Source organism: Nanorana parkeri, unplaced genomic scaffold, assembly GCF_000935625.1.
Source record: "Nanorana parkeri isolate BGI_ZX_2015 unplaced genomic scaffold, ASM93562v1 scaffold2277, whole genome shotgun sequence".
Classification (NCBI taxonomy): Eukaryota; Metazoa; Chordata; class Amphibia; order Anura; family Dicroglossidae; genus Nanorana; species Nanorana parkeri.
In genome coordinates, this window is record NW_017308545.1 from 139,952 (window position 1) to 158,942 (window position 18,991).

General features: G+C 44.1%; 1 protein-coding gene across 1 annotated transcript; it reads left to right on the top strand.

Annotated features, from left to right (window-relative positions):
* Positions 1-387: 387 nt before the first annotated feature.
* Positions 388-17,979, top strand: LOC108801281 (granzyme A-like). Its single transcript, XM_018573215.1, has 5 exons — positions 388-470; positions 3,945-4,086; positions 5,470-5,569; positions 8,065-8,343; positions 17,818-17,979. Exons 1-5 carry the CDS (start codon positions 416-418, stop codon positions 17,977-17,979), a joined length of 738 nt encoding a protein of 245 aa, XP_018428717.1. The 5' UTR covers positions 388-415.
* Positions 17,980-18,991: the final 1,012 nt, after the last annotated feature.

Genomic DNA, 18,991 nt, shown 5'->3' on the forward strand with positions numbered 1-18,991 from the left:
GCGATATCGCTACAAAAATCGCGCGATAAATCGCTCAATGTGAACGGGGCCTAAGGCTGAATACATCTATCCAAAACTGAACGGTTTTGGATGGACTGATTTTTTAAGTGTTGCTTTGTAGGCCAATAAATTGTTCGCCCACCCAGCATCCATCTCTGGCTTTTTTTCATACTTCAGAAAATAATTATGAAAATGTGTTTCTTGTGAATTGTATTATGACTGTGTTAATCATTATTTCCCCTTGAACAGTGATAGACAGTGGTGGTCTCTAACCACTAAAATAGAATGAAAAAGCCTCATGTGAGGTAGAACATTTCTCAGAAGTCAAACCACATCACCTGTTCACATATATAAATATCTAGTCAGTCTCTGGCTGTAGTGCGAAAGCTCAAGATTGCTACAGTGATTCCTAACAATGAGGCATATCTACTTACTCTCAGCTGTGTCTTTCCTCCTGCATATCAGTGGCTGTAAGTACAGATTGCATATACTTGTCATCAAGATGATTTCTTTCATCTGTGGTTGTCTGACAGTACCATTAAACCTAAAACAATCTGAAAGGACTACTTATGCCATCCTCATATTTTTTTTAATGAAAAAGGTCATATACCTTGGGAGCCATGCAATTAGAGTATTATATCTTTTTATAATCTGCATATGTCAGGTTTGTACTATGTTGCGTTAGGCTATCAGTGGCATTCTTTTCTAGGATTACTGGACTAGAAGTCAGTTGTATGATAGCCTACCCTCCATACTATCTTAATTCTATTACTTATTTATATAGTGCTACAAGTTTTGCAGTGCTTTAAAGTGATCACTAAATGATTTGCTTCAATCATTGACTCTTAAATTGTATCTTTAGGTGAAACCATTTTTTGTCGTTTGTGATAGTGTGGAGAAAGATTAGACTTTTTGTCAAGTTTTTATAGCTGTCTGTGTCCCCATTGGGAAAGTCACCTATCTAGTTTGTACTAGTGACCATTTTAACTGAGAAAGAGTGAGGCGATATTTAAAACTTTAGAGTTGTTCCCAGAACGAAATGGGGATACCTGTTTCGGGGACCACTGTTTAAGAGGGAAATTGCTCTCACTTTGAAAGATTTCCTCTAACTTCCTATTGGGTTTCTGGGACAAGAAGTGAAGGGAAATTTCCTCAGTGGTACACAGTTAGCAAAAATGTTACCTGGAAGGGGTATTAACCCTTCCCTACTCTAGCCAAAGGTTTACAGTTAATGTGTTTACCACAATCATGCCAAGCACACTAAGGCTAATGTAGATTGCTAACAGTAATCAGAGGGGAAAATCCTTGCATCAGAAGGAATTTGGTGTAACGATTGTGCTGCTTTTTATGGAGGCAGGTTGCTGTTCTGGTACTTGCCATGGTGGATTAGCAAACTCCAATTTCCAAGTGGAAATTTGAATAGAATGGGAAGTGTTAAAAGCTATTTTATTTATTGGAACACTATACTTTGACAATCAGGTCTATCTAAGAGGGTCGCATGATAGCCCATCCCTTACAAAAAAACACAAAAAAAACACTGTGTAAGTTCCAGGCCTGCTGCTTGTAGCTTCCATTAGCTATGGACTCTCTTTCTTCGACCATGTGGCAGCACTCAAGCCTGGTCAGTGGCTGCTGAAGTGCCCAATGCGTTAATGTGGGAGAAGAGAAGAGAGCCACATGCTTATGCAGAACTACATGGCATTTCACAGGGCTCATTAATACTACAGAGTGTAGGACAGTACTACTGGCAGTGGAGGGGGGACGCAATCCAGTGAATATATTACTTTGCCCTGAGTAGCAAAATGGTCACCAAGAGAAGAAGCAAATTGAAATTGGCACTAAAAGCACTTTTGACAACGTTTGATATTTGTAGTAGTGTGGGGAAGAGTTAGAATGTGGATGTGGATGGAGCTCCTAATGTAAAAGTGGAACTCGGATTTGAAAGGTGAACTCCTAATGTGAACTCCTAATGTAAAAGCGGAACTTTGATATGAAAGTGGGGCTTCTGATGTGAAAGCGGTGCTCCTGTTGTGAAGGGGGCTACTGATACAAAGGGTGACTGATGTAAAGGAGTGGAAATCTTGATTTAAGTGGGCCAGTTCAGTGTGAAGAGAGAAACTTACTCTTTTGTGTATTTTTGCGTAGGGTCCCCCTTTAAATCTATGACATTTTAGACTGGGGTGCCTCAAGATTTTGTATACTTTTAAAGGGTGCCATGACTAAAGAAAAGGCTCGAGAAAAGCTGATTTAGAATATATTCCTCTTCCAAAACTGTCAATTGACTATATGTTCAGTATACGATATACTTTCCACTTCTCTGTTATTTTAATGTTTCCAATATTACTGTTTAATACCGGGAAATAGTGCTTATGAATGATTGGGTCTGGTCTCTGGTAACTTTCTTTTTTCAGTAACAGTGGTTATTGCACCTGCAGACTGAGCAGAAGAGCGGAACTACTCTGTTCAGTGGGTGAGGTTTCAATAGCCAGTCTGCTATTGGCTATTTCAAATACAATTACATCCACCTGTCACCTGCAGAAGCTAGCCTGCAGGAGAATGGGGCTGCATAGGGGGGGGGGATTGGGGGTTGTACCGTGGGGGGGGGGCGGGGGGAGTTCAAGTAGCTGGTCTTGCCTCGGGCGCAAAATAGTCTTGCACCGGCCCTGATCATATTAACATTTACACCACCGAAAGCCCAGCAGGGAACGGTAGCTGTTTATACAGTACACTTTCTGAGTGGGAAGTTTTGGCGTGATTTTCAGGAAATGTATCTTATGAACTTTACTTTGACACTTGAATAGAGAGACTTTGTGACTGTTTGTGTTTACTTACGATTTTTGCGAATATTTGCACAGAACACTGTTACTCTTATTATACTGTACTTGGTATTTCATATGACTATTGCATCTATGGACCAGCATAAAATTCCTCATAGCCTATATGTATTTTATTGTATAGATCCTGATTGTAGCTTGTTTTAGGCTGCATGCACAAGGCTCTAAGAAATGTACTGATCATATAGCCATTTTTTAATGGGCCAAAAAATTTCTGGGTAACGATCGGTAAAATGCTTGCTTTTAAACAGATAGTCACGTATGTTTTTAACTGCATAAATGTCTTATTCCACTCATTTCTGCTTTCAATGTTATTTTCTTATTTGGACTTAATTTACACACTTACACATAAAAATGTGTTTACACATGAATATTCGTTAGATTTATGTCCATGGACGCAGATTTTTTGATTTTGTGTTATGGATCTGAATGCAGAGCATGTTTGCACACCTGTGTGCATAGCTTCATTAAAAACAATACACCTGTGTTCAGATCCAGAAGGGCCATGTGCATGGGGCCTAAGGCGCAAAAGAAATGTTTAGGTCACAAGTTGCAACAAATGTTACTTGACCACTGACCAGTTGCAGGGGAATATTTAAACAATGTTGAAACAATAATATTCCAGTTCTGATTGTGTCCAGAGTGTTACCGCATATTCATCTTTTTCTATCACAATATGAAGATATCCACATGATTTCTATTAAAATTATAAATTGAACTCACAAATTAAGTCTTTCAGGGTACAACACATAGCACTGCTCTGAACTGTGCACAGGTTCACTCCACTCTTTTTCTTCTATGAAATGGTGATCCTGAAAAACACCTGATGGTGATGCTTGAACTCCCTCCTTGTCTGCCGCCCCTCCTGTCTCTGAAGGAAGCAGAGAGATATGGGAAGTTCAGTATCAGAGTCTTCAGGAAGTACACATCAACTACCCTCTGTGGAGCTGTGTGCATTTTATTCTGCAGGGAATTAACACAGATTTTTTTTAGCTTTAATGAACTTTGGACTTTAGCTGTATTTACTATGTTGCATTAGCAGCTTGCTGAATGCTTGCACATAATGCCTGGAATTGCTCTTTAAAAGCTATATTGTACTTTAATCTGCAGATGTTTGTGTGGAAATAATTGGAGGCAAGGAGGCTGTTCGTCACTCTAGACCTTACATGGTTTTTCTGAAGCATGGAGAAAGAGCATGTGGAGGGGCCCTTATTAAAGCCAACTGGGTGATAACTGCTGCTCATTGTACCTTGTAAGTATTTTATATTGCAGCTTATAAGACACATAGCCAAGAGAGACAATAAGACCTTATTCATAACTGAGTGTATTGAAGCACATTTGCTGAAGCACTTTAACGCTCAGCAAGAAGAATCACATAAATAGCACCATTTTATATCTGAGCAATGTGTCACTTGTCACTTGTAGCTTGAAGCTCAGAAAAGTACATTAGCTTATTTTGGTGCACAATGAAGCGCTTCTGTTCCCATAGACTTTTAAGCAAGCGCCTGGAAAACACTTGAAAAACGGGTGTTCATGCATGTTTTTGAGCGCTCCCATTTAAAGTCTATGGTGCCAAAAATACACAATTCTGCTCCTGTACTGTATAAAACTGCACAAAAAAATGTGTTCATAAGCAAAAAACCTTCTAAATCGCTTGGTTATGCTCACACTCAGATGTGAATGGGGCCTACATATAAAATATTTAACAACTGTATTTCTATACAAAATGCATACAAACAGCACAAACGTTACATGTTTGATGCAAGAAGTAAGGGAGAGAAGTAGAAACGAAGAAATAAAATAATCGTATGTATTAGCAAAATGTGCCCATTACTGGAATTAATCATTCTCAATGTTGTAGTTTTTTAAGGCGACCCTGTCACAAAATTAAAAGTTGAGAAAAAAACTCCTCCTGTAAAGAAGATATGCCTTACCTAACTATGGAGCTTGTAGAATAAGAGTGTCAGACACCTGGTCAGTGGTCCCCTGCTAAGTGCCCTGTTTCCACCGGCTGGTCCCTAGGTCACCCCTGTGCCCTGGGCCTCCAGTGACATAAGGGCTGGCAGAAGGAACAACAGTGCTTGCTAGATTATGATTCATATTATTATATACAGGATTTATATGGTGCCAACAGTTTTTGCAGCACTTTACAATAGAAGAAGGCAGACAGAGTAGCTTATTGATGAAGAGTCTGGGATAGGAAGTTCCAGAAGATGGGAGAGGCTCTGTAGAAGTCCTGGAGGTGAGTATGTAAGAAGTTGACGAGGGAGCAAGAAAACAGGAGGTCTTGGGAGGAGCGGAGAGGTCTTTTTTGGTGACATTTTGAATAAGTGGGAGATGTTAGGGGCAGAGTTGTGGATGGCTTTGTAAGTGGTTGTAAATATTTTGAGTCTCTTCTTTGGGCGAGTGGAAGCCTGTGGAGGGATTGGCAGAAGGGGGTTGCACAAACTGGGTGGTTGGCTAGGTGGATTAGTCTAGCAGCAGCATTCATGATAGACTGAAGGGGGGATAGCCTGTGTAGAGGTAGCCCAATGAGGAGGGAGTTGCAATAGTCAAGACGAGAGATAACAATTGATAAATTAGTAGCTTTGTAGTTTGGTTCCTTTATTTCTTCCTTTCTTCCCCCCTGTCACAGACCTACCCGGGCCGGAGCACCATGCCCGCGGCGCACCATCCCGCCCATGACGTCACACCCGACTCCTCCCACTGATCGCGGCGCCTCCTCAAGAACACAGGTGAGTCACTCACTCGGCGTTCTATCATTGTGGAACGTCGAGCGAGTGACTCTGTGGGATACAGACCTTGCTACTGACACAGCTAGAGAGATTGGGGCTGAGACTGCTTTAGGCCCCATTCACATGTAGCGACTTATCACCGCGCGATATCGCGAGAAGTCGCCGGCTAATGATAGTCAATGGAGCTGTCTTAGCTCCATGTCGCTCGTCGCGGTCGCAAGTCGCTTCTACAGGACCCTTTTTTTGGCGGATTTTGCTTTTTTTCTATAGAGCCCGACTGAGAAGGTCGCGCTACCGTGGCTGGATCGTCGCCCCGAAAGTCGCGCTATCCCGGCCGCTGCAAAGGTATGTCGCTACATGTGAACGGGGCCTTACAGGGACCCAGCAACCGACCAATCCACAGAGGCTGCCCTCTGCCATCCCAAAGACCGGGCTAGACCTTCTCATTGTCCACACACAAGAACCGCAAGTACTAGGGCAGTGGTGGCGAACCTTGCTATTAACAGAAATGTATCTTATTTGTGTATCACTCGGCTGTAGATCCTCAAATCATCTCTGAATTGGTGCTGACACTGTCCTTCCTTCTGGAGGGGGGCTACTGTTGTTCCCCATGGTCTCTGTGTGTGTTTGTAAAGTAGTCACGCTCACTCTGGACTACAATCTCATATTTAGTTTACTAATTTGTATTGAGATTGTAGTCCATCAGGGGAGCAAGTTAGGAGTGATGATTACTTTACAACACACACAGGACCATGGGGAACAAAAGTAGCCACCCTGCAGAAGAAAGGACAATGTCACCACCAATTCAGAGATGATTTGAGGATCTACAGCCGAGTGATACACAAATAAGGTAAATTTCTTGTACTAGTTGAGGTATTTGAATGCACTTTAACTCCCAAGTTTAGTGTCACTTTAAATAAAAAAAATGCAAATATCTTTATCTTATTTTGTCAGTGGCGCTCACTTAAAGGAGAACTATGGGGTCAGGGCTTTTCCCCATAGTTCTCCTAAGGGTCACGGGAGAACGCAAACTAGCGTTCTCCCGTGACCCAAAGCTCAGTATACCACGAGCTGTAGCTGAGACGCCGCAGCCGGAACGGATCCCGACATTGCTGTCGAGATCCACCCAGCTGCTGGATTGACACCTGGCTCTGCCTATCCAGAGGCAGAGCCAGCTGTGCCCGCCCCCTCCCCGGTCTGTTCCACCCCGTCAGGCGGACAGGGGAGGGGGGAATCCCTGCACGGAGCCGTGAGTGACAGTCACGGCTCTCCGCAGGGATAGATCGAGAAGTGAGCGAGCAACGGTTTGTGTTCGCTCACTTCCCGATCTACTGAGCCGACCTGTGACAGTTTAATTGTCACAGGTTGGCTCAGATTATGAGGTGAGTGAAAATCACTCATCTCATAGTTCTCCTTTAACTGCTATTCCCTGTTTCCTCCCTTAACTTGATGCTGTGTGGGTGGAGACTGCTACTGCTAAGAGCCGCTGGTAATTAGGCAGGACAGGCTTTGAGGGCGGTGTGGCAGTGTGTGACATCACAGACTGACCAGGGGACTACAGGCACGTTTTATCTCAACACAACATCATCTATGTCTCAGAGAGGAAGCAGGAAAGGAAACTGAGCATACTGGCACAGATCTGGTTTTGTGCTTAGCATGCTCAGAAACAAACAGTAAGGGCTTCCTATAAAAGGGGAACGGCAAGAACTATTTAATGAGTCCTCTATTTAAACTCTAGACAGATTTAATAAATTCAAATTAATGCAGCTCTTTAATCATGAATACCACATAAAATATATTTGGTTAAATGCAAGCAGTATAAGTACCTGAATATGACCAGGTATCAGCCTCTTTGCAGTCACTGTACAGCAGGGCTGAAGTGTGAGAAGAATCGGCAGAAGTAACCAATCAGTCCATGTGCTGAAGAGAAGCATGCTGATAGAAGGAGCGAGCAGAGTGACAGAGAGATGAGCTCATTACTGTCTGCCTTTCACTGTGCAATTACAGGCAAAGAAAGGTCCAGGACACTTTGGGCTCAAAGAATGTAAGTTGATTGATGCTGACCGATGATCATCAAGTGGCATAAAAGAAGTACTGCGGGGGGAGTGCTTCATATTGAAAGTGAATATTGCAATTAAAGCTGTTTTTTATCTTATCATTTAATGGGCTATAATGATTGTTTTTGTTATTTTTTTGCTTTAAACAAAAGCTATGTATATGTTAATTGCGAGGGACAAAGGAATGTAGTCCCCGTCATTTTGATAATTATGGTGACACACACACTAAGGAGGGGGGGGGGTTCTATATATAATATATATTTTTAATGCTCTGGTTTTGCTTTAACTGTGTGAACTGTAATTTCTTATGAGAAACCTAGTGGGTATTCGCCCCTAATATGTGGTTAAGATATTAGTTCACTAAACTTTCTCCTAAAATTTCTTGAATACAAAATATTAAGAAAACAAAAACAGTAAATGTTTTTATTTTGTTTACAGCTGGAGAAAAATGCCACGTTAAATAAGTTTGTGACAATCCTGCCACTACCAAATCAAGAAGAGAATGTGAAGCCCAAAGCCCAGTGCAGCACTGCAGGGTGGGGGGTCACTGATGTGAAAAGCAACAAAGATTCAGATGTCCTTCGTGAGGTCAATCTGACCATTGTAGACAATAAAGTCTGCAACAAAGCTTACAGCAAGGCTAAGCCAAAAGTGATAATAACCAGCAGTATGATATGCGCAGGACCACTTAAAAAGCGTAAAGATGACACTTGCCAGGTAAGAATCCGAAATCTTTTCTAAAATAATACCTGGTGATCCTGCCATGAAAGTCTTTGTTTATACACTTCCTGTTATAGCGTGACAGCTCTTTTCCAGTGCTCCAGTGTTGTCACTAGGGATGCACAATACCATTTCTTCAGACCGTGTACGAGTACCGATATTTTTCCTTAAGTGCTCACCAATACCAATTACCAATACTTTTTTCTCAGTGTCGTGTGACAGTTTTTCTAAAACAATACAGTTGAATCATTTAGGACATTGGTGAAGTGCCAGGGCCTAGTCCCAGCTGCAAACTCTGCGCTCCTGCCATCGACTCCAAGTTGTTGGGGGACTACAAATATTAGCAATACATTATAGAGCAGTGCAGAATACCACCAGCTATAGAGGAATACAAATCCCAGCAATACATTATACAGCAATGCCGAATAATACCAGATTTCAGATGGCTATGTGGGGGCTCAGGAGGGCTGTGTGGGGTCTCAGGAGGCTGTGCAGAATCTCAGGTGGGCTTTCATGTTCTATAGTGGGCTGTGTTGACGCTCAGGTGGGTTATAAGGGGTCTACGGTAGGCTGTGTGGACTCTCAGTTGGGCTGTGTGGGGTCTGTGGTGGGCTGGGCAGACTCTCAGTTGGCTATGCAGGGTCTATGGTGGGCTGTGTGGCATCCCAGGTGGTTATGCGGGGTCTATGGTGGGCTGTGCAGGTTCTATAGTGGACTGTGCAGGTTCTATGGTGGGCTGTACAGACTCTCAGGTGGCTATGCAGGTGGGCTGTTCAGAATCCCAGGTGGTTATGAGGCAGGGGTGGACTGGGCCAGGGGGCAGGGTGGCAATTGTCCCCCGGGCCTCTCTGCTGCCTTTAAAAATGGCCCCTGCCCGCGGCCGTCAGGGGGCCCGTCACTGGCCCCCGCTAAAAGAAGCCGCCGGTGCAGTGGCTCCCTCCCTCCTCCGCCATTTGCACCACTTGCATCAATATGTGATCTGGCTGGCTGCATCAGGCACTGAGGTCAGCCTTGAGGAGCGAGCGGCCGCTGAGTACAGAGCCGCATCTGATGTGGGCAGGCTGGCTGGCCGGGTGCATGTGGCAGAGAGTCGGCGGAGGGAGGGAGCCACTGCAGTTGCGGCCACAGCAAAGGAACATAAAATAAAACATTTTCTTTTTTTTTAATACTCACCTGATCCACCGCCCAGTGCAGCCTCCCGTCTCCCACGCTGTCAGAAGCCTGCGTGCTGTGTGCAGCTTCTGAGAAGATATGCTATTAGCGTAGCGGTGGCTTTAAAAAATGCTCATCCAGCTTCCTCGCTACGCTAATAGCGTATCTTCACATCGTGGGAGACGGGAGGCTGCACATTTTGGTGCATCCAGGGATCAGGTGAGTATTAAAAAAAAAAAAAGTTTTATTTTTTGTTCCCGGGGACATAGTTTGTCAGGGGACGGTCTCCTCAATCTGGGGACTGTCCCCAGAAATCGGGGATGAATGTAGAGCTGCAACAACTAATCGACCAAGTCGATTATAATCGATGGTTGAAAAAGTTCTCCATGTTTTCAATCATCGATTATCGGCTTTCGATTAGTTGGCCCTGTTCACGGCTCCACACACGCTGCGTGCCGCACCTCCTCCCCGCCTCACACTTGCCGCTGCTAGACCCACCCGCCTCCATCCACGCCGCACCTCCTCCCCTCCTCACGCTTGCCGCTGCTAGACACGCCCGCCTGCATTCACGCTCCACACCTCCTCCCCGCATCACACTCACCGCTGATCCATGATCGGCACAGGGATGCGGGGAGAAGTAAGGAGGAGCAGGTGTGGGGGGATGACAGCCGCCGACAGACAGTCCCGATCTCAAAAGCAAGTTGCTGGAAGACTGCTCAGGTAAGCCTGCACTTCCCACCCACATGGTGCTCTATAATGTATTGCTGGGATTTGTATTCCTCTATAGCTGATGGTACATTGTGCTTTATATTATACATAGGAATACAAATCCAAGCAATACATTATACACTGTATGTATAATGTACTATTGCTGGGATTTGTTGTACTTCTCTATAGCTGGTGGTATTCTGCATTGCGCTGTATGGAGGACTACTAATCCCAGTAATAATATATTATACAGCGCAATGCGGAATACCACCAGCTATAGAGGAGTACAACAAATCCCAGCAATAGTACATTATACAGCGCAATGCAGAATACCGCCAGCTATAATGTACTATTGCTGGAGCTATTCTGCATTGCGCTGTATAATGTACTATTGCTGGGATTTGTAGTCCTCTATAGCCGGTGCCATTCTGCATTGATTGCTGTATAATTTTACACTTTCCATTTCACTATATTGCACACCACACTTTTTTTTTCTTCCACCGCTCCAAGCTTGCTCATGTGATGGGACTACAATCTCAATACAAACTAGTAGTCCATCACTGGAGCCATTTTTAAAATCCAGATGAACCTGTTAATCAAACTCAATAATTCGATTCGGCTAACTAATTGATTTTGAAAATAATCATTAGCTGCAGCTCTAGATAAATGGTCACCCTACACCAGGGATCCCCCACTAACCACCAGGGAGCCTCCACTGGCCACCACAGAGCCCCCCACTAACCACCAGGGAACCCTACACTACCCACCTGGGAGCTACCACAGAGCCGCCACTAATTATTAGGGAGCCCCTACTGGCAACCACAGATCCCGCACTGACCAGCAGAGAGCCCGCACTGACCACCTGCCAGTCCGCATTGGCCACCTGAGAGCCTAGTTAGGGAGCCGCTTCTGCTGCACCCACACGCACCCGTGAAACTCTCTGGACCCCTGGTGAGAGCCCGCACAACCCTCCTGAGACCCTGGAGACATCGGGCGGCGAACCCAGAGCAACAGAGTGTGTAGCTTCATATTATTCTGCAATGCTGTAATATGTATTGCTGAGATTTGTAGTTCTCTATAGCTGATGCTGTTCTGCATTGCTGTATAATGGTATTGCTGGGAATTGTAGTTTTCTATAGCCAATGCCATTCTGCAATGCTGTATAATGTATTTCTGAGATTTATAGTCCTCTATAGCTGGTGGTATTATTCTACATTGTTGTATAATGTGCTGAGATTTGTAGTGCCTCTACAGCTTGGAGTCCGTGGCAGAACTACCAGTGTCGCAGCAGTCGTACACACGCACAGCACTGATGAGGTATCCCTCCACTACCAGTGTGCTTTAAGTTTCCTCAACCGATAAATTTCTCGACCGCATCTCTTCCAGGTGCGCATGTCATGAAGAAAGGGGGTCATGAAAACAGCTGATTAAGCTGACTCGGCCTCACTGAAAGTGACACAGTCGAGAAAATTTATAGGATCGAGAAAAATTATAGAACTCTGACTTTCACACTGTCCGGCCCCCCCACTATCCTTCCACAGCTCACAGCCCAGAAGCATGGACAGCCAGCGGCAGTCTACAGTGGGTGAGAGTGCCTAAGTACTGGACATGGAGTGGAGTAAGGCCAGAACCATGTAGGGAGCACAGTGGGAGGAGCGCACTATCCCCTAGCCAGTCGTTCCTTTCATGGACTTACTAGGAGTCCTCGCATCACCCGACCATTCACACTACCGTTACATGAATGGCAAAAGTGGCAGACAGGGGCAGGGAGAAGGTGGGGGAAGAAGCAGAGAGGGAGGGGGGCAAAGTTGCTGCACCATGGGCCTCTGGGTTGTACTTGCCCCCTGGGCTAAAAGTTGCCAGTCGGCCCCTGTTATGAGGGGTCTATGCTGGGCTGTGCAGCTTCTATAGTGAGCTGTGCAGTTTGCATGGTGGGCTGTACATACTCTCAGGTGGCTGTGCAAGTTCTATGGTGGACTGTGCGGACTCTCAGGTTCTATGGTGGACTGTGCAGGTTCTGTGGTGGGCTGTGTGGACTCTCAGTTGGGCTGTGCAGGTTCTATCTTGGTCTGTGCGGACTCTCAGGGGGGCTGTGCAGGGTCTATGGTGGGCTGTGCGGGCTCTCAGGTGGCTGTGCAAGTTCTATGGTCTGTGCGGACTCTCAGGTGGGCTCTGCAGGTTCTATGGTGGACTGTTCAAGGTTCTTGGTGGGCTGTGTAGGCTCTAAGGTGGCTCTGCAGGCTCTGTGCTGCAGGCTGCTTTGCAAGTCTTGCTGCACTCCTTACCGGATACCCCAATAGCTGGGGAGGGTGCTTGTAATGAGTGCGGATGGCACCACTGTATGCAGAAATCGTTGTGAAGGAAGTCACAAGCACACCGAAGAATCCTTACAGGATCACCAAATGTTCATTTTATTAACAATTCATTTTTCACAGTTTTCATTTCACAATTGTTTCATAAAATGAACATTTGGTGATCCTGTAAGGCAGTGGTTCTCAACATTTCTAGGGCAGGGACCCCTTGGTAACATTTGCCAAGTTGTGGGGACCCCCAACGGTAAAATTTAGGGATGACGCGGCTGCTGCAGTGACATCTGGCGGCGTGGCGGGAGAACTGACACTGCTGCGCTAGGAGGGGGCTGAGGACGACTCTCACCTAGCACAGCAGAAATCACACAGCGACCCCACAGGTTGAGAACCACTGCTATAGGCAAAGACAGGACCGGGTTCTGCAGCTGGAACTAGAAGAATTGGATTTCAAGTGTGTGGCTATATAATGTATGCGGTAAATACTCCGCAGTACTGTCACTGACAGAGCAGCCCATAGAGTTCAGAGTAAAGGCTGTGACACACTGCATGCGAAGCAGCGCACTGCCTCCGCGAGCAGTGTGTCATGTAATTTTCTCGTCAGCTTGCGAGAGCTTGCGTAGCTGAGCGTGCCGAGATGAAAAATTTCATCTTCAGCCAATCGGCTTGCGCGTATAAACCTGCGCGTCAGTAGGCGACGTCTGGCCAAGACGTGCGGGGGAGGAGAGCAAGGTAAGTAGCAGTCGTCTCTCCTCCCACAACGCTCAGCCTCCTGTGACAGATAAGGAGAGCGGTGGTGGGGGGGCGCAGACAGCTGTCAGTGTTGTCACTGGAGGCTGAGCTCTCCTCCCGCACCGCCCCGCTCAGCCTCCTGTGACAGATCAGGAGAGTGGCGGTGTGGGGGCAGAGACAGCTTTCAGCTGTCACAAGAGGCCGGGCCTCCTGTGTCCTCCGGCCGAAAACCGAAACTTTTTTTTCTAACCGTTTCAAGTGTTTGTTGTTTGCCTGAAATGCGTGGTTCCAAAACATCGCTTGACAATGTGACACGATGAGAGGTCAATAAACATTGACTGAAAATTAATTTGGAATGCGAGTGACCTTTTCTACATTCATTTACTGATTCACAGAGGCATCCATAGTCACTTTTTGTACCCACCCAACTCCAAAGGGTTTATATTCGATCAGGAGTGTGATGGGTTCGTTTAAGTTTTAAATAAACAAGCACTTTGGATTACAATACTCTTGTTGTGCTGGTGACATCTATCTACCTATGATGATGTGCACCAGACACCCCTAACATCAATGTTGGCTTGAAATTAAAATCTAGTAGCAAAAAAATAAAATGTCAGACCTAACCACTGACCTTTTTCCCTAAGATTCTTTAGTGGAGCTCTCTAAGTAAGTAGTGAAGGTACCCTAGAAATACTGACTGTTTTTCAATCCTGACAATTATCTTAAAGTGATATTAGTATTACTATTAATATTATTAATGTTAAACAGGATGTATATAGGACCAACAGTTTGCACAGCACTTTACAATATAAGGAAGACATTACAGTTACAAAACAAGATGGTTAGGAGGGCCCTGCCCGTGAGAGCTTGCAATCTAAAAGGGAGAGGCAAGTAATATATAAGGTGGTAGATGTGTGGGAATTAGTTGTTTCAAAAAGTGATAGTTCAGTGGTTAGGTAGAGGTTAGATAGACTTCATTTGCAATGTTTACCTCTTTGAATATAGTTGGTTAGTACAAAGACTAGTTCCTCAATGCTCTCTTCTCCATTGTTTGTTCATTGCTTACCCTGTGTCATTTTAGATGTAGGAATTTGTATTTAACTATAAAGTCTCATGCATACAATCATGTATGTGCGTTAATGCATTTGGCAGCCAATTCATTTTCACTGTCAAGCAGCCTGATCACGTGAATATAATAGGTCCTGATTTCTGAACTATTTTTAAAAGCATACGTTCCCTATTCTACTCCACCCCAATCTGCATGCTGCGTTGTACATCCATGCCTCCTTATTCTGTATGCTGTTCTGTATGTTCCCTATTTTATACCTCCTCATTTTGCACACCATGCTGTATGTTCCCTATTTTATACCACTTCATTCTGCACAGTATGATGTATGTCGGGTATTCCACACCACCTTATTTTGCTGACTGCATGCATACCCTATTCCACACACTAATTCTGCACACTGGACTTTATGTTCCCTATTCCACACAGCCTTATTCTGAACACTGGACTGAACGTTCTCTATTCCATAGTGCCTCATTCTGCATACTGTGCTGTATGTTCCCTATTCCACATTGCTTCATTCTGTACACTGAGCTGCATGATCCCTATTCCACACTGCTTCATTGTGCACCCTGGGCTGTACATTCTCTACTCTTTTCTTTTCTTTGTATCCCTATAAAAAATATGGGCAGTCCTAGCAGTCTTTCTGTAAAGCTGGCCATAGACTGCTTAGGATATTTGAAAAAAATGTCATACAAAAGAGCTTTCTTTCCACCTTCTATTAGTTGATGGGGTCAAATCAATGATCGATTTCAACCATAGTGACGGAAAAACTTGAAGGAGCAGGTTGGAAATTTTTTCTCAAAGGAATTAAATGCTAAAAGTGAATGTGGCTTTCCTTTGAGGAAACTCCATTCATTCCAAAATCGAATGTTAAAATCAAACGAAATTTCGTATGACATTTGTCAGGTGATAATTTGTCAGTCGTACGAAAGTTACTTGGAGTCTCTCTGGAATTTAGACAGTCATACGAAATATGGTATAATGCTATTTATTCTGAATGTAGTTGATCCAGTCCATTTACTTGGCTGCAGCTTTCCAGGCACATCAAGGATTGTATTGAGGCTCTCTTGGCAAAATCTTTTTTTGTTTTGTTTTGGATAGAGTGGGGAAGGCAAGTTTTTTAATGCTGTCTGTGTCCTTATTACAATTTCTCACCAGTAGAGAAAATTTAGGGAAATCCAATCATTTTAGTGTTGACCTCAGAAGAGGTAAATGGAAATTGTCCAACGAGGTCACTATTCTGGGGACAACTGTCTTATAGGTGAATTCCCTTGATTCATTTTGGGGTATTTCCTCTTAGTTCCTCTGGCATCATTGGGACAGGAAATGAAAGGAAATGTCCACGATAGTGCTCAGACAGAAAAATAATAAACTAACCTACTCTATGCAAAGTAAAAAACGTTTTGCTATACATACACTTTAAACTTGCAGTCTGAAAATCCAAACTACCTTCTAACTTCAAATACCTTCTTTGTTCCCAGAGACTGTGCTAGTCTAAAGCAAACTCACAGACCTTTGGTTCCATAGGGACCAAGGTCTGTAAGTGGTACCTTGGCAGCAGATTCTAAGGGTCCCCACACACCTTACGATTATCGTACGATAATCGCGGGAAATCCCGCGATCGTACGATGATCGTAAGGTGTGTGGAAGCCGTGCGACCTCTACTACTGTAAGGTCGCACGACTTTAAACTTACGGACATGTTCGAAAACCCGCCGAGCATCGTACGATGTTTGGCGGGTTTGTGGCATGTCCGTGCGATAACAGCCGTACGGGCCGGTGTGCGCAGGCGCACACTGCCCGTTCGGCATTGCGGTAATCGGAAGCCCGTCCCTCAGGGGGCGTGGCTTGCGATCATCGCAAGTACGATCTGTCTATGCAACATAGGCAGATCGTACGTTTTTTGAAGTACCTTACAACCATCGCAAGACAAAAGTCTTGCGATGGTTGTAAGGTGTGTGCCCAGCCTAAGAGAGGAGAGGTGAGAAAGTTTCTGTGTTAACTGCTCCCACACTTACTCACCATCCCTCTCTAAGTGGGGGGCAACAGCAGGTGCCTTCCCAAGGCTACAGTACTCTTCTTTTTGTAGATCATCTTCAAATACTTTCTGTGTTCCCCACAGACCTTTGGTTATGTAGGGACCAAGTTGTGTATAAACCAAAGTCAGGTCTGTAAGTGGTACCATGGCGGCAGAACCTAAGAAAGGAGAGGTAAGAAAGTGACTTGTTAACTTCTCCTACAGTCACTCACCATCTCTCTCTAAGAGATTGGGGCAGCAACAGGTGCCTCCCAAAGGCTAAAGAACTTTCCCTTTTGTGGGTCAGTATCTTCTAGTAGACATGTGTGCCAGCAAATAATTTGTTTTGTTTCGTTTTCATTTGGATTTTTCATTATTTCATTTTTTGGGATTCGGGTCCGAAAGTCAATTCATTTCTGGATTTGGATGAAATCCAAATTTTCGTTAACTTCGTAACGAAAATGTATGCACACCGCTAACGAAAATTTGGATTTTTTTAAAGTTGATTCTTACGACAATAAAACTTCACTCGGGAAAGAAATTCAGATGCATACGAAATTTTAGTTATCGGAAATTCTTATCCGTTTGTATTCGTCATTTCTGCCATTCAGAAATTCTGATAAATCCGAATGTATGGATTTCCAAAAATTGGTCCAAATAACGAATCTTTCCGAAATGAATCGCACATGTCTATCTTGTAGTAATCTCCTAGAAGGAGACACGTCTCCAACACATAACTTGTTTAGCGGTCAAGAAATATGTATCAAAGCGCTAAAGGTGTAAGTGGTATGAAACTTGGTGCAACCATGTAATAAAGTGAAATTAGTGTTTAAGCGATCTGGCCTAAACCCAATACTAAACAATTCGAAAGAAATCTTACATGGGATCATGAAACAAAAGAAAAAAATATATATTAATAATTCAATTATACTGTGAAAAACAAGATAGTGATTAAAACAGTAAAGGAATTTAACCACTGTGTAAAAACCATCCAATATATAACGATATATAAACGATCCACACAAAAAAATCGGAGTACAGTGTTCAGTGAGAAAAAAAACGTCGAAAACGTGTGCAGAGGAAAAATAATTGTTGATGGTATATATTTCTTAGCGGTGGTCCAACAGCCCCTCTTGGGTGGGTACTCACCAAATGGAGTTAAAACGAAGGCTTTTGGTTAGTGACACTTGGGCTTGTAATCACGCTTTCAAACTTGGACCCAGTCATTTCCACTCTAAGACACAGCAAGGTGAGTGTTTGGTTTTCTCCCTTGTAACATTAGCTGTGTCCCAGAAGCGAAGCTGGATCCTCTCAGATGTAGTGTTAGCGAAACTCCCAAACAGCTTTGGCAGTGAAAGCAGATATTGGTTGTACCACTAGATTATCTACATGTGTCTTGATGCATTTTGTTACAGTTAGTTGAGATAATAAATCTCAGTAATGTATATTTTTATGAATTAACATTCACTATTTTGTGATCCTTTTCAGGGTGACGCCGGTGGGCCATTGATCTGCGACAAAAAGTTCACAGCCATTGTCTCATTTGGGCCTAAGAAATGTGGAAATCCCAAATTCCCTGGAGTGTACACTCGGCTGACAAACAAGTATCTGACCTGGGTCAGAGATGCCATTGGAGGAGCTACATTCTAACTCGAAAAGTATACAGATGTGGCCATCGCATGAACATTGAAAATAATTTAAACAAACGATTTACCATACACTGTGTAAGGATGTGTTACACTGAGAGGAGCTACTTTTGTTTTACAATATTGTATTTTTCCAGTTGTTTTGAAGCATGAAGCTGGCCACACATGTTACAATATAAAAACGGCCGGCCGGGAGCTATCCTGATGTAACAGGCCTGTTAGCCCCGCCCACTCGGGGGCGGCGGGTGCGAGCTGGAAAAACACAACATTTAAAAACCGGCAGCGATGCCTGTTAACATACAAGCGATCCGCCGGCTATAGAGCCGGCGGATCACTTGCATAAGCTGCCGGCCCGTGTCCCCCTCCACGGCCTCCCCTCCCGTTGTCACGCTGGTCCCGGGCTCCGCTGTGCCTGGTGCAAGCCCAGGACCAGTATAGTGCCTCTCTGACAGGGGATCAGAGGGAGGTCGGTACACGATCTCCCTCCAGTCCCCTATCAATCACTGGTAACACTAAACTGATGAGCTGTAAAAACTTTGAAAGCGTCGCCTATGGTCAATTTTGGGTATGGTAGTTTTTTGCGATTTCGCTGGTGCGCGCAATTGTTAAGCTTGACATGTTTGGTGTCTATTTACCCTATGTGACCCCGTCTTTTATATTTTACCAAAAAAATTGGGGTAATAATAAATGTTTTCTAACATAAGGTATAAAAACTTTTTTTTTCAAAATTTTCAGTAATTTTTCCTAAATATAGTAAAAAGTAAATACCACCAAAAGAAAGCTCTATCTGTCCCAAAAAAATGGTATAAAATGAATTTCAGTACAGCGTTGCATGACGGAATAAATGTCAGTCAAAGTACCGCAGCGCTGAATACTGAAAAATGGCCTGGCCAGGAAGGGGTCTAAACACCTGGTATTCAAGTGGTTAAAGCCACACTCTGGGCTAAATTGTGTGTATACATTATCATTAAAAAGCTGTATGTTTTGTGTAGAGGGCTGTTACAAAGTATACAAAT

What these genes read in the sequence shown, in the direction of transcription:
- LOC108801281 (XM_018573215.1), top strand. Translation starts at nt 416, where the DNA reads ATGAGGCATATCTACTTACTCTCAGCTGTGTCTTTCCTCCTGCATATC. An exon ending in CCTCCTGCATATCAGTGGCT is followed by an intron (nt 471 to 3,944) that starts GTAAGTACAGAT and finishes TTTAATCTGCAG; the next exon opens with ATGTTTGTGTGGAAATAATT. An exon ending in GTAAAGATGACACTTGCCAG is followed by an intron (nt 8,344 to 17,817) that starts GTAAGAATCCGA and finishes GATCCTTTTCAG; the next exon opens with GGTGACGCCGGTGGGCCATT.